The following is a 26,439-nucleotide window of genomic DNA, read 5'->3' on the forward strand; positions in this document are numbered from 1 at the left end:
TGTGTGTGTGTGTGTGTGTGTGTGTGTGTGTGTGGGACCATGCATGGTCCACGTTATGTCACCCAGCAGCCGTGAAGTCTGGATCAGTGGTGTCATAATTACGCATCCTGTTTACATCCTATTGTGTTTCATTTCAGGCACGCAGCGCCCAGCACGGCACGGCCCTGCACAGCCCACCCTCCCCTTCAGTCCCCCAGCCTCTCTGCCTCTCTGGCTGTGCGTTCGAGGCTTCTCTGCTGCTTAACTAGGACAGTAGTCAGCCCTCCGGTTCAAACCCCTCCTCCTCTCACCTAGCCTGGCATAGCTTATCCCTACATAGCTTCACCTCCGCTAGGATAAAGGACACAAGGGAAGGGGGGGGGCTCACACACACACACACACACACACACACACACACACACACACACACACACACACACACACACACACACACGTTTAAACCACTGTTTATGTATTTTTGCTTTGCAAACAAACAATTGTCTGGAATTCTGCAGCGTTTATACTGTGTTATTCATGCTCATGTGGTTGTTCTGAACAACATTTCATATGAATGCAGATTTGGTGACTGTTGAGTGAGCTGGAATAGGGATTGGTATAGAAATAGGAGACAGGGCCTATTTGTAACTCTGGGTTAAAGCCTCATTAAGTAGGCCTACATGGCTTACCACTGTAAACAGTTGAATATTTCTTAATGACATCGGGGGAATAGCATTGATATGCATGTGAACTCTGCCCCCCCCCTCCCCAGCCTCTGCTCTCTGCTTTTCATTAATATCAAGTGATTGAGCGGAACATTAGCCGATAAAGGAATAAGATGACACATACACCACGGCTGGAGGAATTAAAGCATAATATAACCACTCGGCCTTGCAAACAGAGCCCTTCCCGTCAGAATGGGTGACATTTTGATTTCCAACGTTTCTGGCACACCAGAGTGGGATGCAGGGAGTGATTTATCTGTTACGTGGGGAGATCGTTAAGTGATTGTTGGGGTATTCCCCCCCCCCTCCACACACACACCCGCTCCCCCACCCTACCCAACATATAACACCCTCTCCACCCAAAGGCCTGGGCTATTGATCTCGTCTGCACTCAGGAAGTGGGCAGGCCCTAAAGAAAGGAGGCCCGGTGTCTCTTTAAAGTCTCAGTCCGGTTGGCTACTTTCACCGGGAGCTGAGAGCACATCACTTTTTATTAGCTTCATAAATCACCTTTGTTGTCAATCAAGCCACGGAGAATAATTGGATGTGGTTGAAGCCTTGCGTGATGGATTATAAATCATTCAAGATTAAATTAAAAGATAATGCTCAAACTAAATGGTTTGTGTTTTTTTGCAGTCTAAATTACCCCGGAGTGCGGCTGTTGTCCAGCTTCACTGCTGTTTCTCTTTCCTCTAAAACGCTACACACTTCATAACTTTTATTGCTCGACGGCCCAGCAAAGTTTCCCATTGTGGTTGGGGGTGTGTATGCCTCTTTTTGTTAGTGTGTTGGAGGATGTGTGTGTGTGTGTGTGTGTGTGTGTGTGTGTGTGTGTGTGTGTGTGTGTGTGTGTGTGTGTGTGTGTGTGTGTGTGTGTGTGTGTGTGTGTGTGTGTGTGTGTGTGTGTGTGTGTGTGTGTGTGTGTGTGTGTGTGTGTGTGTGTGTGTGTGTGTGTGTGTGTGTGTGCGCCCGTGTCGACATGTGTGTTTGTAAGTCATGGATCCAGTCCAGCCCACAGCTCAACTCCCGAACGCTTCCTTTTAAATTTAGCCCAGGAAATATCAGAAGAAATCAGGTGCCCGAAATCCTATCTGGAGCGTCACCCCGCGACTAAATCAGTATAAACAAACATGTCGGCATTAGGATGCAGTGGGGCCCAGGGCATGCTAGCAGATTAGACCTGACACAGCCTCAAACAACCACAGTAGCCCTGGCCACCCTCTCAGCTGCTGGAGCCCTCTCACTCTCTCCCTCTCCACCTTCACACCAGCCCAATAACGAAAGAGACAAGAGTGTGAGTGTGTGTGAGCGGGAGAGGAAGACTATGACGAGAGAGAGAGGAGAGGGGCTGTATCCTCCACATTAGCGGCAGTGCCGGCGATCTGCCTTTCTGTCCGTTTGTGTTCTGACAGATCTGGCATTATCATAATCGCCCTCCCGTACATGACGGGACGTTAAAGTGATGCTGTCGTTTTATTTACGGGCAGGTCGTCCCGCGCCTCCCCTTGGCCCGGCGCTAACTTCCCGGCCGAGCCGAGCCGAGTAGGTCAAATGACATCTTTTGATCAGGGCTGTCCAAAGAGATCAGAGGAGACTGGCAGGTAATGGATATCCAGTGACAAACCAAATCTAGCGCAGCGATGGGAGCTGGGAGCGAGCGCCGTGCTGGCCGCCACTTCCCCATTAGGACTGCTCTCTCCTCCCTTTCCCAGGGACTGCAGACTGACATCTCCACAGACCACCTAAATCACAGAGCCGACTGCTCTTAACGCTGGGTATTATGGTTTGGAAATAGCTATTATTTCCCCTACAACATTTTTGTTATAGTCTGTGTGTGTCGTCCTTCTCTGGGTGTGTTTCAGTGAGACAAAGGGATATCAGGGTTTGAATTCAGTATTCTCTTCTTTGATGCTGTGTCTTTTCTGTTTGTCTTATCTATGTCAGGCTTGTCGTTTGAGTGTGTATTTGTGTGTGTGTGTGTGTGTGGGTATGTGTGTGTATTTGTGTGTGTGTGTGTGTGTGTGTGTGTGTGTGTGTGTGTGTGTGTGTGTGTGTGTGTGTGTGTGTGTGTGTGTGTGTGTGTGTGTGTGTGTGTGTGTGTGTGTGTGTGTGTGTGTGTGTGTGTGTGTGTGTGTGTGTGTGTGTGTGTGTGGGGGTATGTGTGTGGGTATGTGTGTGGGTGTCTGTGCGTGTTCAGAGAAAGTACAGCAAGGCCGAAGGGATCGCAGTCAAATCTGTTCTCTCCCATTTACCCAGCAGCCCTCTCTAATGGTAGACTGACACAGTCTTGTGATTCTGTTCTGAGTGGGACTCGAGCAGAGAGGGGGAGGCAGGGCAGTACAGGGAAGGATAGAGCATTGAGAGAGGGGGAGGCAGGGCAGAACAGGGAAGGATAGAGCATTGAGAGAGGGGGAGGCAGGGAAGAACAGGGAAGGATAGAGCATTGAGATAGGGGGAGGCAGGGCAGTACAGGGAAGGATAGAGCAGAGCGTTGAGAGAGGGGGAGGCAGGGCAGTACAGGGAAGGATAGAGCATTGAGAGAGGGGGAGGCAGGGCAGTACAGGGAAGGATAGAGCATTGAGAGAGGGGGAGGCAGGGCAGAACAGGGAAGGATAGAGCTTTGAGAGAGGGGGAGGCAGGGCAGTACAGGGAAGGATAGAGCATTGAGAGAGGGGAGGCAGGGCAGTACAGGGAAGGATAGAGCATTGAGAGAGGGGGAGGCAGGGCAGAACAGGGAAGGATAGAGCATTGAGAGAGGGGGAGGCAGGGCAGTACAGGGAAGGATAGAGCATTGAGAGAGGGGGAGGCAGGGCAGAACAGGGAAGGATAGAGCATTGAGAGAGGGGGAGGCAGGGCAGTACAGGGAAGGATAGAGCATTGAGAGAGGGGGAGGCAGGGCAGAACAGGGAAGGATAGAGCATTGAGAGAGGGGGAGGCAGGGCAGTACAGGGAAGGATAGAGCATTGAGAGAGGGGGAGGCAGGGCAGAACAGGGAAGGATAGAGCATTGAGAGAGGGGGAGGCAGGGCAGTACAGGGAAGGATAGAGCATTGAGAGAGGGGGAGGCAGGGCAGAACAGGGAAGGATAGAGCATTGAGAGAGGGGGAAGCAGGGCAGAACAGGGAAGGATAGAGCATTGAGAGAGGGGGAGGCAGGGCAGAACAGGGAAGGATAGAGCATTGAGAGAGGGGGAGGCAGGGCAGAACAGGGAAGGATAGAGCATTGAGAGAGGGGGAGGCAGGGCAGTACAGGGAAGGATAGAGCATTGAGAGAGGGGGAGGCAGGGCAGAACAGGGAAGGATAGAGCATTGAGAGAGGGGGAGGCAGGGCAGAACAGGGAAGGATAGAGCGTTGAGAGAGGGGGAGGCAGGCAGGGCAGAACAGGGAAGGATTGAGCGTTGAGAGAGGGGGAGGCAGGGCAGAACAGGGAAGGATAGAGCATTGAGAGAGGGGGAGGCAGGGCAGTACAGGGAATGATAGAGCATTGAGAGAGGGGGAGGCAGGGCAGTACAGGGAAGGATAGAGCATTGAGAGAGGGGGAGGCAGGGCAGAACAGGGAAGGATAGAGAATTGAGAGAGGGTGGGGCAGGGCAGAACAGGGAAGGATAGAGCATTGAGAGAGGGGGAGGCAGGGCAGTACAGGGAAGGATCGAGCATTGAGAGAGGGGGAGGCAGCGCAGTACAGGGAAGGATCGAGCATTGAGAGAGGGGGAGGCAGGGCAGTACAGGGAAGGATAGAGCATTGAGAGAGGGGGAGGCAGGGCAGTACAGGGAAGGATAGAGCATTGAGAGAGGGGGAGGCAGGGCAGAACAGGGAAGGATAGAGCATTGAGAGAGGGGAGGCAGGGCAGTACAGGGAAGGATAGAGCATTGAGAGAGGGGGAGGCAGGGCAGAACAGGGAAGGATAGAGCATTGAGAGAGGGGGAGGCAGGGCAGTACAGGGAAGGATAGAGCATTGAGAGAGGGGGAGGCAGGGCAGAACAGGGAAGGATAGAGCATTGAGAGAGGGGGAGGCAGGGCAGTACAGGGAAGGATAGAGCATTGAGAGAGGGGGAGGCAGGGCAGAACAGGGAAGGATAGAGCATTGAGAGAGGGGGAGGCAGGGCAGTACAGGGAAGGATAGAGCATTGAGAGAGGGGGAGGCAGGGCAGAACAGGGAAGGATAGAGCATTGAGAGAGGGGAAGCAGGGCAGAACAGGGAAGGATAGAGCATTGAGAGAGGGGAGGCAGGGCAGAACAGGGAAGGATAGAGCATTGAGAGAGGGGGAGGCAGGGCAGTACAGGGAAGGATAGAGCATTGAGAGAGGGGGAGGCAGGGCAGAACAGGGAAGGATAGAGCATTGAGAGAGGGGGAGGCAGGGCAGAACAGGGAATGATAGAGCATTGAGAGAGGGGGAGGCAGGGCAGTACAGGGAATGATAGAGCATTGAGAGAGGGGGAGGCAGGGCAGTACAGGGAAGGATAGAGCATTGAGAGAGGGGGAGGCAGGGCAGAACAGGGAAGGATAGAGAATTGAGAGAGGGGGGCAGGGCAGAACAGGGAAGGATAGAGCATTGAGAGAGGGGGAGGCAGGGCAGTACAGGGAAGGATCGAGCATTGAGAGAGGGGGAGGCAGCGCAGTACAGGGAAGGATAGAGCATTGAGAGAGGGGGAGGCAGGGCAGTACAGGGAAGGATAGAGCATTGAGAGGGGGAGGCAGGGCAGTACAGGGAAGGATAGAGCATTGAGAGAGGGGGAGGCAGGGCAGAACAGGGAAGGATAGAGCATTGAGAGAGGGGGAGGCAGGGCAGAACAGGGAAGGAAAGAGCATTGAGAGAGGGGGAGGCAGGGAAGTACAGGGTAGGATAGAGAATTGAAAGAGGGGGCTAGGAAGGACGGAACACAAAGAGAGACTCACGGAGATACCCTCCCTCCACCCCCCCCCCCCTGGGAATGGACGACTGTGACCTCTGGTTGCCCTGCGCTTTAGGAATGTGACTGCTCCAAGTGGTGCACATCTAAATAACAAAGGGAGTCTGCCTGACAATTTGCTCGAGATCATCGTCTCTGCTTGATGTTTAGTGTGTGTGCTGTCTGTCCGTGGGCCGTTTTGAGACAGTGCTGGAAGGGATGCACAGCTCATAACCCCCCCCCCCCAGCCCAGCCCACGTCTAAATGTCAGGGGGTGATTCCATTGGCCGCCGTCTCATGCAGGGGGCATCAGAGAGAGGCATAGTAATGGATGTTTAGGGAGTCAATTATCATAACCCCCTGGCTAGATAGACTAATATACACAGGCAGTTTGTATGGATATGAAGAGGTCCTTTTTTAGTGCTTGTGTTTTAATATGTAATCACATCCTCTGTGAAGCACTATGCCTGTGCCAGACACGGTCTCTGTCAGACACCGCAAAGCATTTTGAAATACGTCTATTCTAGTTGCGGCTGAGGGGGTGTGTGAGACAGAAAGAAACAGTCATATTTTTTATTTTTATTTTATCGAACTAGGCAAGTCAGTTGAGAACAAATTCTCCGGCCAAACCCGGACGACGCTGGGCCAATTGTGCGCCGGCCCTACGCGGCCCGGATGTGACGCGGCCCGGATTCGAACCAGGTAACTGCAGCGACCCCTCTTGCGCTGAGATGCAGTGTCTTCGACCGCTGCGCCACTCGGGGGCAAATTCCCGTGGATCAACTACTTCTCGGCCTATTGAGGGGTATTCATCTTGGTGGTAGATGTGATGGGACGGACAAGACATAGAAACACGATTGCTCTAATGATTCGTGCCTCCTCTACTGTTAGCCAGCATTTCACACAGAAACCAGGTCTCTATTAGTCATTCAGGCCAACTGGGAAAATGTTGACCTTGTCTCTGCCTTTGTGAACTTCACAGTAAGACTGTCTCTCAGGGGGAAGTCCGTTCAGAGCTGTGTGGGGTGTCGGAGGACCTGTCTGAACGGGGTCATTTTGAGCCCGTGTGTAATTTTGAGAAACACGGCACTCCGTGTCAATGCTCGACGTGTCTGACAGTCTAGGTTTCGCCACCGACTATTTCCGTGGTTTTATTTGGGTTTTAGTTAAGAGTGATAAAGGCAAGATACTAATCATGGTGAGGGAATCCAAAATGAGTACCAAACCGACATAGTAGGGGTTTTAGTCATTAACGTTGTTTTTATTGGTTCGTGGGGAATGCCTCGACTGACACTGCTTTTATTCCGGAACATCTTAGTCAGCGTCTCCCAGCACAATGCTCCTCCACTTGTCTGTGAACACTGAGCAAAGCAAAGCAAATCAATCAATCAAATTGTATTTGTCACATGCGCCGAATACAACAGGTGTAGAACTTACCGTGGAATGCTGAATACAACAGGTGTAGAACTTACCGTGAAATGCTGAATACAACAGGTGTAGAACTTACCGTGAAATGCTGAATACAACAGGTGTAGAATTTACCGTGAAATGCTGAATACAACAGGTGTAGAACTTACCGTGAAATGCTGAATACAACAGGTGTAGAATTTACTGTGAAATGCTGAATACAACAGGTGTAGAACTTACCGTGAAATGCTGAATACAACAGGTGTAGAACCTACCGTGAAATGCTGAATACAACAGGTGTAGAACTTACCGTGAAATGCTGAATACAACAGGTGTAGAACTTACCGTGAAATGCTGAATACAACAGGTGTAGAACTTACCGTGAAATGCTTACTCACAGGCCCTTAACCAACCAGTTCAATAAATAGAGTTAAGAAAATATTTACTAAATGAACTAAAGTACTAAAACAAAAGAAAGTAACGCAATTAAATGACATAATAATAACGAGGCTTTATACAGGGGGTACCGGTACCGAGTCAATGTGCGGGGGTACAGGTTAGTAATGAGACTATATACAGGGGGTACCGGTACCGAGTCAATGTGCTAAATGGGTACAGGTTAGTAATGAGACTATATACAGGGGTACCGGTACCGAGTCAATGTGCGGGGGTACAGGTTAGTAATGAGACTATATACAGGGGGTACCGGTACCGAGTCAATGTGCGAGGGTACAGGTTAGTAATGAGACTATATACAGGGGTACCGGTACCGAGTCAATGTGCGGGGTACAGGTTTGTAATGAGACTATATACAGGGCGTACCGGTACCGAGTCAATGTGCGGGGGTACAGGTTAGTATTGAGACTATATACAGGGGTACCGGTACCGAGTCAATGTGCGGGGTACAGGTTTGTAATGAGACTATATACAGGGGGTACCGGTACCGAGTCAATGTGCGGGGTACAGGTTAGTATTGAGACTATATACAGGGGTACCGGTACCGAGTCAATGTGCGGGGTACAGGTTAGTATTGAGACTATATACAGGGGTACCGGTACCGAGTCAATGTGCGGGGTACAGGTTTGTAATGAGACTATATACAGGGGGTACCGGTACCGAGTCAATGTGCGGGGGTACAGGTTAGTATTGAGACTATATACAGGGGGTACCGGTACCGAGTCAATGTGCGGGGGTACAGGTTAGTATTGAGACTATATACAGGGGTACTGGTACCGAGTCAATGTGCGGGGTACAGGTTTGTATTGAGACTATATACAGGGGGTACCGGTACCGAGTCAATGTGCGGGGGTACAGGTTAGTATTGAGACTATATACAGGGGGTACTGGTACCGAGTCAATGTGCGGGGGTACAGGTTTGTATTGAGACTATATACAGGGGGTACCGGTACCGAGTCAATGTGCGGGGGTACAGGTTTGTAATGAGACTATATACAGGGGGTACCGGTACCGAGTCAATGTGCGGGGTACAGGTTAGTATTGAGACTATATACAGGGGGTACTGGTACCGAGTCAATGTGCGGGGGTACAGGTTTGTATTGAGACTATATACAGGGGGTACTGGTACCGAGTCAATGTGCGGGGGTACAGGTTTGTAATGAGACTATATACAGGGGGTACCGGTACCGAGTCAATGTGCGGGGGTACAGGTTAGTATTGAGACTATATACAGGGGGTACCGGTACCGAGTCAATGTGCGGGGGTACAGGTTAGTATTGAGACTATATACAGGGGGTACTGGTACCGAGTCAATGTGCGGGGGTACAGGTTTGTATTGAGACTATATACAGGGGGTACCGGTACCGAGTCAATGTGCGGGGGTACAGGTTTGTATTGAGACTATATACAGGGGGTACCGGTACCGAGTCAATGTGCGGGGGTACAGGTTAGTATTGAGACTATATACAGGGGTACCGGTACCGAGTCAATGTGCGGGGGTACAGGTTAGTATTGAGACTATATACAGGGGGTACTGGTACCGAGTCAATGTGCGGGGGTACAGGTTTGTATTGAGACTATATACAGGGGGTACCGGTACCGAGTCAATGTGCGGGGGTACAGGTTTGTATTGAGACTATATACAGGGGGTACCGGTACCGAGTCAATGTGCGGGGTACAGGTTAGTAATGAGACTATATACAGGGGGTACCGGTACCGAGTCAATGTGCGGGGGTACAGGTTAGTATTGAGACTATATACAGGGGGTACTGGTACCGAGTCAATGTGCGGGGGTACAGGTTTGTATTGAGACTATATACAGGGGGTACCGGTACCGAGTCAATGTGCGGGGGTACAGGTTAGTATTGAGACTATATACAGGGGGTACCGGTACCGAGTCAATGTGCGGGGGTACAGGTTAGTATTGAGACTATATACAGGGGGTACCGGTACCGAGTCAATGTGCGGGGGTACAGGTTAGTATTGAGACTATATACAGGGGGTACCGGTACCGAGTCAATGTGCGGGGGTACAGGTTAGTATTGAGACTATATACAGGGGGTACCGGTACCGAGTCAATGTGCGGGGGTACAGGTTTGTATTGAGACTATATACAGGGGGTACCGGTACCGAGTCAATGTGCGGGGGTACAGGTTAGTATTGAGACTATATACAGGGGGTACTGGTACCGAGTCAATGTGCGGGGTACAGGTTAGTATTGAGACTATATACAGGGGGTACTGGTACCGAGTCAATGTGCGGGGGTACAGGTTAGTATTGAGACTATATACAGGGGGTACCGGTACCGAGTCAATGTGCGGGGGTACAGGTTAGTATTGAGACTATATACAGGGGGTACTGGTACCGAGTCAATGTGCGGGGGTACAGGTTAGTATTGAGACTATATACAGGGGGTACCGGTACCGAGTCAATGTGCGGGGGTACAGGTTAGTATTGAGACTATATACAGGGGGTACCGGTACCGAGTCAATGTGCGGGGGTACAGGTTAGTATTGAGACTATATACAGGGGGTACCGGTACCGAGTCAATGTGCGGGGGTACAGGTTAGTATTGAGACTATATACAGGGGGTACTGGTACCGAGTCAATGTGCGGGGTACAGGTTAGTATTGAGACTATATACAGGGGGTACCGGTACCGTCAAGTCAATGTGAGACGGGGGTACAGGTTTGTATTGAGACTATATACAGGGGGTACCGGTACCGAGTCAATGTGCGGGGGTACAGGTTAGTATTGAGACTATATACAGGGGGTACTGGTACCGAGTCAATGTGTGGGGGTACAGGTTTGTATTGAGACTATATACAGGGGTACCGGTACCGAGTCAATGTGCGGGGGTACAGGTTTGTAATGAGACTATATACAGGGGGTACCGGTACCGAGTCAATGTGCGGGGGTACAGGTTAGTATTGAGACTATATACAGGGGGTACTGGTACCGAGTCAATGTGCGGGGGTACAGGTTTGTATTGAGACTATATACAGGGGGTACTGGTACCGAGTCAATGTGCGGGGGTACAGGTTTGTATTGAGACTATATACAGGGGGTACCGGTACCGAGTCAATGTGCGGGGGTACAGGTTTGTATTGAGACTATATACAGGGGGTACCGGTACCGAGTCAATGTGCGGGGGTACAGGTTAGTATTGAGACTATATACAGGGGGTACTGGTACCGAGTCAATGTGCGGGGGTACAGGTTTGTATTGAGACTATATACAGGGGGTACCGGTACCGAGTCAATGTGCGGGGGTACAGGTTTGTATTGAGACTATATACAGGGGGTACTGGTACCGAGTCAATGTGGGGGGTACAGGTTAGTATTGAGACTATATACAGGGGGTACTGGTACCGAGTCAATGTGCGGGGGTACAGGTTTGTATTGAGACTATATACAGGGGGTACCGGTACCGAGTCAATGTGCGGGGGTACAGGTTTGTATTGAGACTATATACAGGGGGTACCGGTACCGAGTCAATGTGCGGGGGTACAGGTTAGTATTGAGACTATATACAGGGGGTACCGGTACCGAGTCAATGTGCGGGGGTACAGGTTAGTATTGAGACTATATACAGGGGGTACCGGTACCGAGTCAATGTGCGGGGGTACAGGTTAGTATTGAGACTATATACAGGGGGTACTGGTACCGAGTCAATGTGCGGGGGTACAGGTTTGTATTGAGACTATATACAGGGGGTACCGGTACCGAGTCAATGTGCGGGGGTACAGGTTAGTATTGAGACTATATACAGGGGGTACCGGTACCGAGTCAATGTGCGGGGGTACAGGTTAGTATTGAGACTATATACAGGGGGTACCGGTACCGAGTCAATGTGCGGGGGTACAGGTTAGTATTGAGACTATATACAGGGGGTACTGGTACCGAGTCAATGTGCGGGGGTACAGGTTTGTATTGAGACTATATACAGGGGGTACCGGTACCGAGTCAATGTGCGGGGGTACAGGTTTGTATTGAGACTATATACAGGGGGTACCGGTACCGAGTCAATGTGCGGGGGTACAGGTTAGTATTGAGACTATATACAGGGGGTACCGGTACCGAGTCAATGTGCGGGGGTACAGGTTAGTATTGAGACTATATACAGGGGGTACCGGTACCGAGTCAATGTGCGGGGGTACAGGTTAGTATTGAGACTATATACAGGGGGTACCGGTACCGAGTCAATGTGCGGGGGTACAGGTTAGTATTGAGACTATATACAGGGGGTACCGGTACCGAGTCAATGTGCGGGGGTACAGGTTAGTATTGAGACTATATACAGGGGGTACCGGTACCGAGTCAATGTGCGGGGGTACAGGTTAGTATTGAGACTATATACAGGGGGTACTGGTACCGAGTCAATGTGCGGGGTACAGGTTAGTATTGAGACTATATACAGGGGTACCGGTACCGAGTCAATGTGCGGGGGTACAGGTTAGTATTGAGACTATATACAGGGGGTACTGGTACCGAGTCAATGTGCGGGGGTACAGGTTAGTATTGAGACTATATACAGGGGTACCGGTACCGAGTCAATGTGCGGGGTACAGGTTAGTATTGAGACTATATACAGGGGGTACCGGTACCGAGTCAATGTGCGGGGGTACAGGTTAGTATTGAGACTATATACAGGGGGTACCGGTACCGAGTCAATGTGCGGGGTACAGGTTAGTATTGAGACTATATACAGGGGGTACCGGTACCGAGTCAATGTGCGGGGGTACAGGTTAGTATTGAGACTATATACAGGGGGTACCGGTACCGAGTCAATGTGCGGGGGTACAGGTTAGTATTGAGACTATATACAGGGGGTACCGGTACCGAGTCAATGTGCGGGGGTACAGGTTAGTATTGAGACTATATACAGGGGGTACCGGTACCGAGTCAATGTGCGGGGGTACAGGTTAGTATTGAGACTATATACAGGGGTACCTGTACCGAGTCAATGTGCGGGGGTACAGGTTAGTATTGAGACTATATACAGGGGGTACCGGTACCGAGTCAATGTGCGGGGGTACAGGTTAGTCCAGGTCATTTGTACATTAAACGGTACCATTTAAGAAAGCAACATGAACTAAAGGTTTCTTTCATTTCTAGATAGGAATCCTTATTTTATTTCTACACCCCCACCCTCTCATCCCATCTCCCGACTCTGAGAGCATAGATAGGAAGGGTTTGGGGAGGGGGGGGGGGGTCTCCTATTTGTTGAGTTGAGAACGCGTCAGTAGCACTATGCGCTCGGGCGCTGTGGAGTGTCAAGGCGTGGGGATGGGCTGGGGAAGCACCCTGGCGAAGGGAGGGCCCAGGCATGTAGGCAGGCACCTGGAGCCGGCGGCACGGTGAGGCACTGTGTGTAAATACGCTGTCAGCCGCTCTCCAACTGAGTGGCATGAGCAGCCGATTAGCCGCGCTCGCACCGGTGTTCATGCATAATCTTACAGTTCCACCGTTCTCCCTCCGCCGCCGCTCTTACCTAACCTGTTCTATCTCCCCTAATCCACCCTCACTCAGATATACGCTCACCTCGCCTCATCATCACACAGCCAGGCATTAGCCAGCCCGTCAGCTCAATGTATATGCAATTGCAATACGTAGTCCCTAGGTCATTTTCAGGTGCTGTTGATATGTATCCCCATGTCACAGATTCCTTTGCGTTCTCTCTCTCTCTCTCTCTCTCTCTCTCTCTCTCTCTCTCTCTCTCTCTCTCTCTCTCTCTCTCTCTCTCTCTCTCTCTCTCTCTCTCTCTCTCTCTCTCTCTCTCTCTCTCTCTCTCTCTCTCTCTCTCTCTCTCTCTCTCTCTCTCTCTCTCTCTCTCTCTCTCTCTCTCTCTCTCTCTCTCTCTCTCTCTCTCTCTCTCTCTCTCTCTCTCTCTCTCTCTCTCTCTCTCTCTCTCTCTCTCTCTCTCTCTCTCTCTCTCTCTCTCTCTCTCTCTCTCTCTCTCTCTCTCTCTCTCTCTCTCTCTCTCTCTCTCTCTCTCTCTGTCTCTCTCTCTCTGTCTCTCTCTCTCTGTCTCTCTGTCTGTCTGTCTCTCTGTCTCTCTGTGTCTCTGTGTCTCTGTCTCTATCTCTGTCTCGCTCTCTGTCTCTCTGTCTCTCTCTGTCTGTCTCTGTCTCTCTCTCTGTCTGTCTGTCTGTCTGTCTGTCTGTCTGTCTGTCTGTCTGTCTGTCTGTCTCTGTCTCTCTCTCTCTGTCTCTGTCTCTCTCTATGTCTCTGTCTCGCTCTCTGTCTCTCTCTGTCTGTCTCCGTCTCTCTCTCTCTGTCTGTCTCTCTCTCTCTGTCTCTCTCTCTGTCTGTCTCTCTCTCTGTCTGTCTCTGTCTCTCTGTCTCTGTCTCTGTCTCTCTCTCTCTCTCTCTCTCTCTGTCTCTCTCTCTCTCTCTCTCTCTCTCTGTCTCTCGCTCTCTGTCTCTCTCTCTGTCTCTCTCTGTCTCTCTCTGTCTCTTGCTCTGTCTCTCTCTCCACCTCAATGGGTCCTGGTGGTCTTGGGCTGTCTGGGCGGGGTAGGGAGGCTGGTTAAAGTAGCCTTTCCTTTTTGGAGGCAGTGTTTACTTGTAGCCTTGGAGACCTGTCCCCATTCGTCAGGCGTCTGGGTCGATGGGGCGTCTCTCTACGATCGATGGCACGCCTCCCTCGCCTCCATTCTCCCTTTCTTCAATCCCTCGCTCCGGCCAGCAATTGCCCCTTACCCACCTTCCTGCCACACACCCACCCACCCACACACGCTCACACACACACGCACACACACACACACACACACACACACACACACACACACACACACACACACACACACACACACACACACACACACACACACACACACACACACACACACACACACACTTGAATACACACTAGATTAGAACGCACACAGCCGCCCAACCAATTTGTCTGTGCATGTCAAATCACAATAATTAAGCATTATTGATCTCAGATTCAATTAACTTCATTAACGCGGATCATGGCAGGGGCGAATGGCGAGGGGGGTGGAGAAAAGGGAGGTATAGGATCTCATCAGAGGGGGATCTGAGGGGAGGAGAGAGGAGGGACAGAGACAGGGTCTGCTGCTATCTCATATTCTCCACTACCACACTGGCAGTGTCAGCTTAAGGCGACTAACCATTCTCCTTCTAATGATCTCATTTAGCAGATAGGCCTACTGCTGTATTGGAGCTACCTACCTCCCATCATGAAGGTGGGGCTTGGTGCTATATTTAGCATAGTTCATTACCAAACATCGAGCCCTTCTTCTCCTTTCCACCTTCACCTCGACACAGAAAGGTATTCACGGTACCTGTAGGGTTTTTGCTCCTCTTCTCCGTTCTAACCAGGCCAAGTAAATGATATTTGATTGGCTACCGTGATGATTCCTTCCTGCTTGTTCCTTGAAGAAATGCTCCCATGACCCAGCCCTCGGAAAGAGACAGCTAATGAAGTCTCTGTCATCTGATACAAATCCATCCCGCGGTCTGTCTGAAACTGCCCCTCAAACCAAAGCTGTGAAACTGCGAAAGGCATGTGGCTACAGACCCCCACCCCCAAACACACACACACACACACACACAGTGTGTGTCATGCATTCCACAGTTTCACTCCTAAACAGTTCAGTAAACATACTGATTATGTAACGATGATGATCTGCATCCTAGCCGCATACTTATGGACTAAAATGAACCCTTAAGTGTTTGTATTTACTTGTATACAATCATGTCAACCAGAATTGACCTTCTATGGAAATCAGAATAATTTGCTACTGAGATAGAACAGCAACTGGCCCGAATGTATCAAACGTTGGGCAAGAATTAGAAGAGGGAGGACTGCAACAAAACAAATGGAGTGAAAAATTGGATTCCTGAGGTTTGGTTTTCCCCTTTAAACATCCCCAAATGATATACAGTGCATTAATTGACACGATGTCAGATGGACGTGACACATCATGGAAATACATTGGGGACTCAGAGCGGAATTTTTTTGGGACATGGGACCCAAAAAATACAGATACACGTGTTATTTTGAGAAGTCAACTAATCGCTCTGGGTTCTGTGGTTCCCAATCCCAAAAGCACACATCTTTCCCCCCATTTCAAAGAGCCATTCTCAATGGGTCTTCTCTCTTAATATCCCACCGCAAATGAGATCAAACTCTCTTCCTCCCCACTGACAGTTAATTCAGAGGTTATTTTCACTTGCTCTCCCTTTCTTCTTGCCATCCCGTTTTTCTAATTAAAAGAGCACCTGCGTGGCGGAGAGCGCTTGGCCATGCCTGCGCCAGGGCTGAAAGCTCAATATTGGAACACACATCCACGGTCACTTTAGGGGCCCTGTGGCCTGGCGCCGGTCCAGACGCCTGTGAGATGCTCCCTGTGTGGCCTCAGGTTTGAGGTCATTCCAAGGCCTCCCTCCTTCCTCTCTGCCTGTCTTCCCTCCTACCTACCACATCTATTCCGGTCTTTCTCTCTCTCTCGCTCGCTCCACTCTCTATGCCTGAGGCTAAAAGCTGATGTTTAAGTAGGTGTTTTGTGCTGAATGTGTTGCCTCACATTCCATCTCCATATGCCTTTAATGCAAGACACACATAGACACATGTAAATAACGGAATCATTCACACAAATGCCTCCCTTTCTCCTTCAGTATCTCTTTCATTGCCTTCGTAGGCGCACGCACGCACACGCGCACCCACACACACGCGCACACACACGCACGCACCCACACACACGTGCACGCACGCACACATACACACGGACCCACACACACATACACACGGACCCACACACACACACACGCGCAATGTTGGTTTTTGTTCTGTCATATTCAGGTCAAGGTTAGTGTTTTGGCTGGTTTGTTCACACTTGAGAGGGAGGTAGGAGGTTCAGTAGGAAAATGACTTGGCATTGGCACAGAGAGGCATATTACTTTGGCCTCTCGCTGTGTTTTCAGTTGCACATTTTAATGACATTAAAATCAGTGTTGCAATGATGTTTTGGGTGAACTATACGTTTATATTTAGTGCGGTAGCAAATGTTGCACTGCAGATTTATTGGCTTCGGTGTCAAAATGACCCTCCCCCTTCCTTGTCTCCGTGTGTGTTTTAATTACATTTAACAGCTTTATGTCTGGGTTGTATTTTGAGGAAGTAGATTTCACATGGGTGTTTGGCCTCGATGTGTATGCTGTTCTGACTGCTTCCTGAGCAAAGGCATTCTTCTCTTAAACAGCTGTCGTTTTGGCTGATTCAGAACAGATGGCAGTGTGTGTGTGTGTGTGTGTGTGTGTGTGTGTGTGTGTGTGTGTGTGTGTGTGTGTGTGTGTGTGTGTGTGTGTGTGTGTGTGTGTGTGTGTGTGTGTGTGTGTGTGTGTGTGTGTGTGTGTGTGTGTGTGTGTGTGTGTGTGTGTGTGTGTGTGTGTGTGTGTGTGTGTGTGTGCGTGGCCTGATCAGGGTTGCCTGTTGAGTTGTGTGTGGTATTGGATTCCATGTTAAGATGTCCCATATTTTGCTGCTCAGTATTCCAATTGTGCTTTTCTGAGCATCACTGCATCTGTTCACAAAATGGCAGATGTCCATTATGCATCTAAATGTAAACTTTTCTACGGGCTACTCCGGGGCTCCCGAATGGCACAGCGGTCTAAGGCACTGCATCTCACTGCTAGAGGAGTCACTACAGACGCGGGTTCAATTCCAGGCTGTATCACAACCGGCTGTGATTGAGAGTCCCATAGGGCGGCGCACGATTGGCCCAGCGTTGTTAGGGTTTGGTCGGGTTAGGCTGTCAATGTAAATAAGAATTTGTTCTTAACTGACCTGCCCGGTTAAATATATATATTTTTTTTATACAATAATAGTGTCCCTAAGATTTATGTGACAAGTCGTAGACATTCTTCCGAAACGTTGGAACATTTGAAGTAGAAATGCTACCAAAATAATTGGCTGTAAGAATACATTTCCTTCTGGCTCAGTAGTTGTTTCACCAATGTATTCTGTTGTATACATCCTGTACACTAGCACACACGAGGTAACCGATTCCAACTTGCTGCGTGTCGAAAGGCTACGGACGACTGCCCGGAGGCACAGCATTTCTACTGCGGCGCAACGCCTGGGAGCTGCTGCGTGTTTCAGTGCATCTGTTTATCCCACGGCACCACACTGCCAAAGGCAACAGAATGAGCCCCCTGACAATGACAGAAATCCCCCCCCCCCCCCCCGCGTCTGGGCTGATGCAGTGTGCTCACACCTTCAGTACCGCTCTGAGATAGAAGTCAGCAGTAACACTACTGGAGCGTGTTGTGTGACATGGCGGGCAGGTTCTGGAGGTAGCTACTCAAATGTCACCAGATGGAACTGTACCTTTCGAAGAGGCTGTGGCCACAAAGCTCGTATACGTTTTAGTTAAAAAAAACATTCCATTCTTTTAAGTGATTGCTTATTTGTTTGTTGTTGCTATAGTGTCCCCTTATTGAAGCGTGATTTATAGGTTTCTTATAGATAATGCTCTGACTGTTGAGAGCATTCATATCCAAGTGACCTTTAGCAGTTGTTAGCGTGTGCACTGGGACACCATGGTCAGTGTCATTCTTGCCTTTAGTTTACATACCTGGACAATGAATGATGCACAGCTAGGAATCAGGAACGGTCAGGAATGTACGGAATTATCCCAATGTCCTGTCTGTCATCTCAGCTTGTCTTCCGGCCGACAGTTCTCAGATTGCCTCCAATCACCAAATAACACCTATGTGTTTGTGTCTGCACAATGATAGGAAGTGCTTTTTTTTTGTTTTGTTTTTTGTATCTTTCCATCTCACTGCAATCCACATTTGATTGTTTTAAACAGGAGGGGTTTGAATATAAATTGAAAGTATACTCTCCGGGCTAAACTGTAAATAATAACTCAACTTTCTCATCTGTTGCAATTGAAGTAAATGTGTTTTGCTCGGAGAGATTTGGCTTTGGAAACGTACATACGCTCATTTCTATTTACAAGTAGGCGAGCCCGTGCCGTGTAATGAGTGAAAACGCATGCTTAAATGGCGAGCGGGTCTGTTAAGAAATGCATTAGAGGCTGAAGAAGAAGCGTAAGACGTATTAATTGACAGACAGGAACTGCTGTCTCGGAGGTTGATACAAGTCATTTATTACTTCAGAAACCAATGCCACCTCTAGAATGTGCTTCATTAATTTCAAATTTGGTTTTAATTTCAAGCTGTTGCCCCTCGAGAAGAATAAGGTGGCAAGTTGTGTTTGAAGAGCCATTTCCTTTCCCTCTTCTCTCTCTGTCTTTCTCAGTCTCTGCAGTAAAGAACAAAGGGGGTGGGAGGGAGGGAGGGAGGTTGGGACTTTACTCCATTTGGAAAACAATGTAAATGCAATGGGGAAGTTGAATTGGAATTACCGCAGCAGTCGATGATATGAAGTGGTCTTGTCTGTGATTGCTTTGCTTTTCTGATATGGGAAGAACATTCCAGTACTTCTATCAGCTTTCTGATATGCAAGGCATCGCAAGAATGCCAAATTGGAGATCTTCATCATTAGACATGGTGTGCTGTGGTAATAACAATCCTCTCTCTGTTTCTCTCTCTGTTTCCTCAGCGTATGCCCCTGAGGATGAGAAGGAGGCTGCCCTGCTCGATGAAGACCTGGAGGGGGAGGACTCTGCCGGGGAGGAGGAGCCTGCGGTGAAGTACATGTGCCAAGACAAGGACTTCCTTTTCAATGACCGGCCTGGTTTCCACGACTCCCCCGTGGCCGACTTCTCCGGCCATGAGTTGGACAATGAGTCTCACCTGAGTGAGTCCAGTGACCGCATGTCAGACTTTGAGAGTGCCTCTCTCAGAAATGAGGAGGAGGTCGCGAAGGTGCCACTAACGCCCTTGTCGCCATCTTCCTCTGTCACGATGGCCACCAGCACAGCTGTAGCCACGGAGGACGGCGCCACCACCGGGCCAGACAGCCTGGAGCAGATGAAGGCCATCTACACCAGCTTCCTGACCAACTCTTACTGGTCGTCTCTGAACCTCAACCTCACCCAGCCGCCAGCGGTGGAGAAACCTCCACGCAGCCACAGCAGCAGCAGCAGTAGCAGTAGCAGCAGTTGTGGCAGCAATGGCAATGGTTACGACTGGCACCAGTCCGCCGTGGCCAAGACCCTCCAGCATGTCTCTCAGAACCAGAACCGGCTCAACCACCCTGCAGCGGAGCAAAACAACCTGTTCAGCACCGTGCAGCTCTACCGTCAGAGCACGAAGCTCTACGGCTCCATCTTCACCGGTGCCAGTAAGTTCCGCTGCAAGGACTGCAGCGCTGCCTACGACACGCTGGTGGGGCTGACTGTACACATGAATGAGACAGGCCACTACCGCGATGACAACCACGAGACAGACAGCGACGGCACCAAGCGCTGGTCCAAGCCACGTAAGCGATCCCTCCTGGAGATGGAAGGGAAAGAAGATGCTCAGAAGGTCCTGAAGTGTATGTACTGTGGACATTCCTTTGAGTCTCTGCAGGACCTCAGTGTCCACATGATTAAGACAAAACACTACCAGAAAGTGCCTCTGAAGGAGCCAGTGACTCCTGTGGCAGCCAAGATCATCTCCTCCGCCCGGAAGAGAGCCCCCATTGAGCTGGACATCCCCAGCTCCCCAGACTCCAATGGGTGCACCCCCAAACCCTCCCTAAATGACCCTTATGACGCCCTCCAGAAGGCATCCAACCCCTACATCACCCCAAACAACCGTTACGGACACCAGAATGGAGCCAGTTATGCATGGCAGTTTGAGTCCAGGAAGTCCCAGATCCTTAAATGCATGGAATGTGGCAGCTCCCACGACACACTTCAGGAGCTAACAGCACACATGATGGTGACCGGTCACTTCATCAAGGTCACAAACTCTGCCATTAAGAAAGGCAAGCCCATCATGGAGTCTCCCCCAACACCCATCCCCATCATCTCTGCTGGTGAGGAGAAATTCCAGTCTGTGCCACTGGCAGCCACAGCATTCTCCCCACCTCCTCCACCCATACCTCCTCCCTCTAGTGTTTCCCCTGCCATGGCTGTGGAGATTAAGAAGGAGGAGAAGGAAGAGGAATGTATGAAGGAAACCGCTAACAGCAGCAAAGACAAGAAGACCGGAGATGACGAGACAGAGGAGAAATTTGATATCTCCTCCAAATACTCTTACTTAACAGAGGAGGATCTGGAAGAGAGCCCTAAGGGAGGGTTTGACATCCTGAAGTCCTTGGAGAACACAGTGACATCAGCCATCAACAAAGCACAGAATGGTGCTCCCAGCTGGGGGGGCTACCCCAGCATCCATGCTGCATACCAGCTCCCAAACATCATGAAGCTCTCACTGGCCAACTCAGGGAAGAGCTCAGCCCTGAAGTACATGTTCCCTGGAGGAGAGACCCTTTTCCAAAATGCCAAAAACCAACCTCTGATCTCCCCGCCCAGCCGCCAGACCTCTCCTCTCCCCAAAAACAACTTCCACGCCATGGAGGAGCTGGTGAAGAAGGTGACTGAGAAAGTAGCCAAGGTGGAGGAGAAGATGCGGGAGCCCAGTGTAAGGGCATCCCCAAGGAGACAAGCCACACCCTCCCCCTGCAGCAGCGAGGCCGGGGAGTCAGCCAGAGGGGAGTCCCCTAAAGGGAGGAGAGGGTCTAAAACCCCCGAGAGCATCGGAGGAGGCAGCCACAAAGACTGTAACGGTGACGCCAATATGAAGGAGTCGCTGGAGAATGGAATGGAGTCTGCTGTCAAATCCCCCATCTCTGCCTTGTGTGGCGGCACTGCCATTATTACAGACCACCCGCCAGAGCAGCCCTTCGTCAATCCTCTAAGTGCTCTTCAGTCCGTGATGAACGTCCACCTGGGTAAGGCAGCCAAGCCTGCTCTGCCGTCCCTGGACCCCATGAGCATGCTCTTCAAGATGAGCAACAGCCTGGCAGAGAAGGCCGCGGTCACCGCTTCCACCCCAGCTCAGACCAAAAAAAACAACGAGCATTTAGACCGCTACTTCTACCACGTCAACAACGACCAGCCAATAGACCTGACCAAAGGCAAGAATGAAAAGAGTAGCTCCCTGGGTTCGGCTGCCCTGTCGTCATCCACATCAACACCCTCCTCGGGCTCCCCCTCCTCCACAGCCACCATGGCCAAGGCCTCGTCCGTTGTGGCCTCGTTCATGTCCAACTCCCCGCTGCGTGAGAACGCCCTGTCTGACATATCAGACATGCTGAGAAACCTGACAGAGAGTCAAGCTTCCAAGTCCTCCACGCCCACCAGCCTGTCTGAAAGGTCTGACCTCGAGGGTTCCACTCAAGAGGAGCTAGAGGAGATCTCTCCAGCCCAGAAACGCAAGGGCCGGCAGTCCAACTGGAACCCCCAACACCTGCTGATCCTACAGGCCCAGTTTACTGCCAGCCTCCGGCAGACTGGCGATGGGAAGTATGTGATGTCAGACCTGAGCCCCCAGGAGAGGATGCACATCTCCCGTTTCACAGGCCTCTCCATGACGACCATCAGCCACTGGCTGGCCAACGTCAAGTACCAGCTGCGGAGAACCGGAGGGACGAAGTTCTTAAAGAACCTGGACTCAGGCCACCCAGTGTTCTTCTGCAGCGACTGTGCTTCTCAGATCCGTTCCCCCTCCACCTACGTCAGCCACTTGGAGTCTCACCTGGGCTTCAGACTCCGAGACCTGGCCAAACTGTCTGGAGAGCAGCTTGTCAGCCAGATCTCACGTCACGCCAAAAGCCTGTCCGAAAAACTGCTCTCCAACCACTCCCACTCCAACCCTCACTCCATCTCCCACGCCCACTCCCCGTCTCCCTCCCCTGACGAGGACGGCAGCAGCACCTCGTATCAGTGCACGCTCTGCAACCGGACTTTTGCAAGCAAGCACGCAGTCAAGCTCCACCTGAGCAAGACCCATGGGAAATCCCCAGAGGACCACCTCATGTATGTGTGTGAGCTTGAGAAACAGTAGCACTAAGCTGTGGACATGCTGCACTCTCTCTCTCTCTCTCTCTCTCTCTCTCTCTCTCTCTCTCTCTCTCTCCCGTTCTCTCTTGGTCTATCTTTAGCCTTTCACAGACATTTCTTTCAACAAAAAAAAGGACTAAAAACTATTAAGTGATGAAACTGCACAAAGATGCCGTGGAACTACTGTTTAGTTTCGGCACATGGTTTCTGATTTTCTTTAAAAGGGAGACTCACTCTGGCCCAAGAAGCTTTTGTTTGTTTATCCTTTTTATGAAAAAGACGGTCATTTTCTAAATGTGCAGTGTTGAAGAAAGAGGTGCTGTTGTCACTGATGAAACAAATGAAGGTTGAACAATATTTTAAAATGAAGTGGTATGTATTTGAAAGTTGTGTAAATTGGATTTGATTTCTTTATATTCTGGCATCCTTGAGATGCGATAAGCTGCATGCATAAATGAAACAGTTTAGTTGAACATTTGATTAACTAAATCTGGTGCACTTTTCTTTTCTCTCTCTCTTTCCCTCTCTTTTTGTTAATGTGATCTTTATGTGCTGGTGTCAGCATCTGAAATTTAACCCTCTGAGTACGGCCAAGCACTTCTACCCGAATGATCCCAAAACCCTTCTCAAAACAAACTATTTTAGATTGGAATTGACCAAGCTATTGTGTGGTTTGTAAGCGGCACAATGAAAGCACCACATGTCCCTGTCCAACAACCAATCTCTAAAGATGCATCGTATGTGATGCAAAATCTCAATCTGGAGTCATTTACTTTGTTTAAATCAGGGACCTTTATGAATTCAGGTCTGTGTAAAAAATGTATCTAAAAACATATATACTAATTCCTGTCTAAATTATGCATCATTTTTATATTTTTAATTTAAGAGGAGTATGACTATCTACTGGTGCACAATATATGAAGACATGAATGAAATTGTTTTGCACAATACTTTTGTAAAATATGTTATTTAATCCAATGATATGAAAATAAGAGGAACAAAATGACCCAGAACTCTTGTATTTCCACCTCGTGCTCAAAGGGTTAAACCTCTAGTACAAGACAGTACGTACATGTGCCGGTATTAGAACGTTAAAAAGACAAACGGTTGTACAACAGATGTTACTTTATGAAGTAATGGAGAATTCCACACGTTTTATTTATAAGCACTCTTGGTTGTTGTTTCATATCGTAGGATGCCTTTGGATTGGTAAGTCTTTCTTTTTTTTCTCTCTCTAATTACTCTCCCACAATTCCGCACTGCAGCGTTATCTTTTGGGGATATGAAAGGTAACCATAGTTACCTCACCTCTGATTGACAGTTCTGCTCCATTTTTTTGGGGCAGTTCATTTGCTGAAGTAACTGACAGCTGCCAGTGTAAGGAAATCTTAGGTGTAAAATATTGGCATGTGAACAGCACAGACACTGTTATGCATTCTGTGCCGTGTTGTTGTTGTTGTTGTTGTTGACAATGAAGCACCCATTATATGACTTCATATAACCTTTTTTTTCTACTGCAGCATTAAAAGGAAAACAAATTTTTTTTTTTGCAATAACACTGTGTGTCGTGGCTCACGATTATGTAGGTGCTGTGCGTTTTCTAATGAGCACATTAAACTGAAAATTGTTTCTGGCCGGTGATGAGTTCCAGACGAGTTGAGTTTACAGTGAGTGGCAGGGCCCTGCAGAAGATGAAAGCTGTCACACCATCATCCTGCGTGTCTCCACAAAGCCCTGCCTGGAACAGGAATAGCCGATGGGCCATATCAGGGGCCACTACGGGGAGCCTCAGAGACAGACACCACCCAAGCAGTATCACATGTCCATCAAGTGTGCGTATCAGCCATACGTGTTCCTTTCTGCGATCGTCTCCATTCGAATGTGTTGGGCCACATAGGAAAAGGGAAATAGAAACCACATAGTGAATACTGAACAGCAGGTAACCCGTAGCTGTGTGGCATCTCCATTCACAAACGAAACAGTATGTGAACGGAGATCTGCCCTTCCCCCTTCATCTCCATGACTGGATGTAGCAGATAATTGCATAAACCCTGGCACTAGCTGTCTCATTTTCACCATTTTCTTTCCCGCTCTGTAATTAACCCACACTTCCATTTTGTGTGTACAGTAGATTTTTAAAAAAAAAAGAAAAAGATAGAGGAGAGGCCTCATGGAGGATGACAACAATTGTTTAGGCCTCATGGAGGATGACAACAATGCAGCAATGATGAGCATGTGGCTTTCGAGTCCTCAGCTATGCGCAACAACAATTAAATGCAGTCTATCAGGACAGTTAGTTAGTTGGGTACAGACACTAGGCCCATTGCCTCTCCATGAAGCAGGCCATTCGCTCACAATAGAGGAGGTGGAAAAGGACGGATGGAGGATTGTTTCTCAACTTCATATTTTGTCCTCGTGGTCTGTTTTCTTCTTCGAGCTGCTGAATATGTTTTGCGTCAGGTCCTGTCACCAAAACCACCTCACTGATAAACTCCGACACAGTTATAGACCGACAACCACACACACACACCCACACACCCTTCAGCTGCCAGGTAGAGGGACTTCATCCGCGGTGACAAGGTGCCGCTGAATGTGAAAATGTCAGCCTTCACAGCCGTGCCTGACGTCTGGCGCCGTATTTAAGGCTCTCATTAGTCGCAAAAGAAAATATGCGTGAAATTGAAGTGTAAGAAAAGCATTTTCTCTCCCCTCTCACATCCAGGGAGCTCAGAGTAGGCTGGGCTTATTAAGGTTCAAAACAGGCGTGTAGGAGACAATGTGTAGCCTGAAGGCACACGCACACACACTCACACTTATTCACTATGTATTCCCCACAATCCCTCAGACTACAGGCTTCATGTCTACAGATAGGTGTGCGGATGTACTCCGTTTAAAAATGAGTATCAAAAGAACAAATGGTCACGTGTGCCGGATTTTGGATAAAATGAAATTTTGCGTGTTATGAGTACTATGCCCAAATATGAAGAGGAAATATCCATGTGGCTCAAATATGCTATGGAGACTAACATCTTACTTGCATTTTGGATATGTTCCTACGTGCTAGCACATTACTGCCGCGTTGTAGCCAACACAACGTAAACGTCGACATCCTCCCGGGAGGAGCATACAGTACGGCACAGCCGATGTGCGACTTTCAGCGGCTCAGACTTGACCCTGAATGCGGCTGCAGTGTACCGCAGATTGAGATAGCTTCATCAGGTGTAATGCACTACGCCCTTGAATGGATCCACACTGCACAATGGACCCACACTGCATAACACAGACAAAGCCCTACCAACAGACAAACACACACGTCAACAAGCGCGACGTGATTCTCCTTCCCAGCTAGCAATTCACTGTTCTCCTGAGGATGTTTTTTTTTAGGCCCTTCAAGGTTATGAATACTGCTGCTCTCATTCTATTTGTTCTATTGGGTGTTTATGAAAAATGTACTACAAAAGCATTCCATGTAGTGAAGCCACGTTTTCAGAAGTAATTCCAGACATTGATGGGGGGGGGGGGGGGGGATCATCCTGATTGAGACGTGTGTCCCACCCTACTGTTAGGCTATAGTGATTTACAATAATAAGAAAATGGAAACACAGGCCTTCAGGTTGCGCACAAACGTACACGTACACATGGCGTGAAATATGCTGTCCAGCAGGCTCATGGAATTGCACGCGCACGCACACACACACACACACACACACACACCCGATAGGCCTGGATTTATTCCCCACCGTTGACCCCATGTTGTACAATGTCTGGAGAGGCCTTTGAGCTTGAAGGGAGTTCTTTAACCTGTGTTATTTACATGCCTAATAATTCACTTCTCCAACAACACCCTCACCTTGGAAGCAGTCCCATTAGACATGCTAATTTAAGGAGGACCGGTAAATTCTCTTAACACAAACAAAATACTAATGTGAAAAATACTGGCATGCGTCTAAATCACGGGCGTGTCCCGCTGACCTGACCGTTACCCCAGCCTGCAGA

The 26,439-nt window shown here is 49.5% G+C and overlaps 1 protein-coding gene across 1 annotated transcript in view; it reads left to right on the forward strand.

Moving 5' to 3' along the window:
- The window catches only part of LOC124035839 (teashirt homolog 3-like), a 60,038-nt gene extending 36,039 nt beyond the window's left edge, over positions 1-23,999 (forward strand). The window contains exon 3 of the mRNA XM_046349624.1: positions 19,053-23,999. Within this exon, the coding sequence (XP_046205580.1) occupies positions 19,053-22,447 (3,395 nt within the window). The 3' untranslated portion in view covers positions 22,448-23,999. The remainder of the gene's footprint in view (positions 1-19,052) is intronic.
- Positions 24,000-26,439: the final 2,440 nt, after the last annotated feature.

Source organism: Oncorhynchus gorbuscha, linkage group LG05 (assembly GCF_021184085.1).
Source record: "Oncorhynchus gorbuscha isolate QuinsamMale2020 ecotype Even-year linkage group LG05, OgorEven_v1.0, whole genome shotgun sequence".
Classification (NCBI taxonomy): domain Eukaryota; kingdom Metazoa; phylum Chordata; class Actinopteri; order Salmoniformes; family Salmonidae; genus Oncorhynchus; species Oncorhynchus gorbuscha.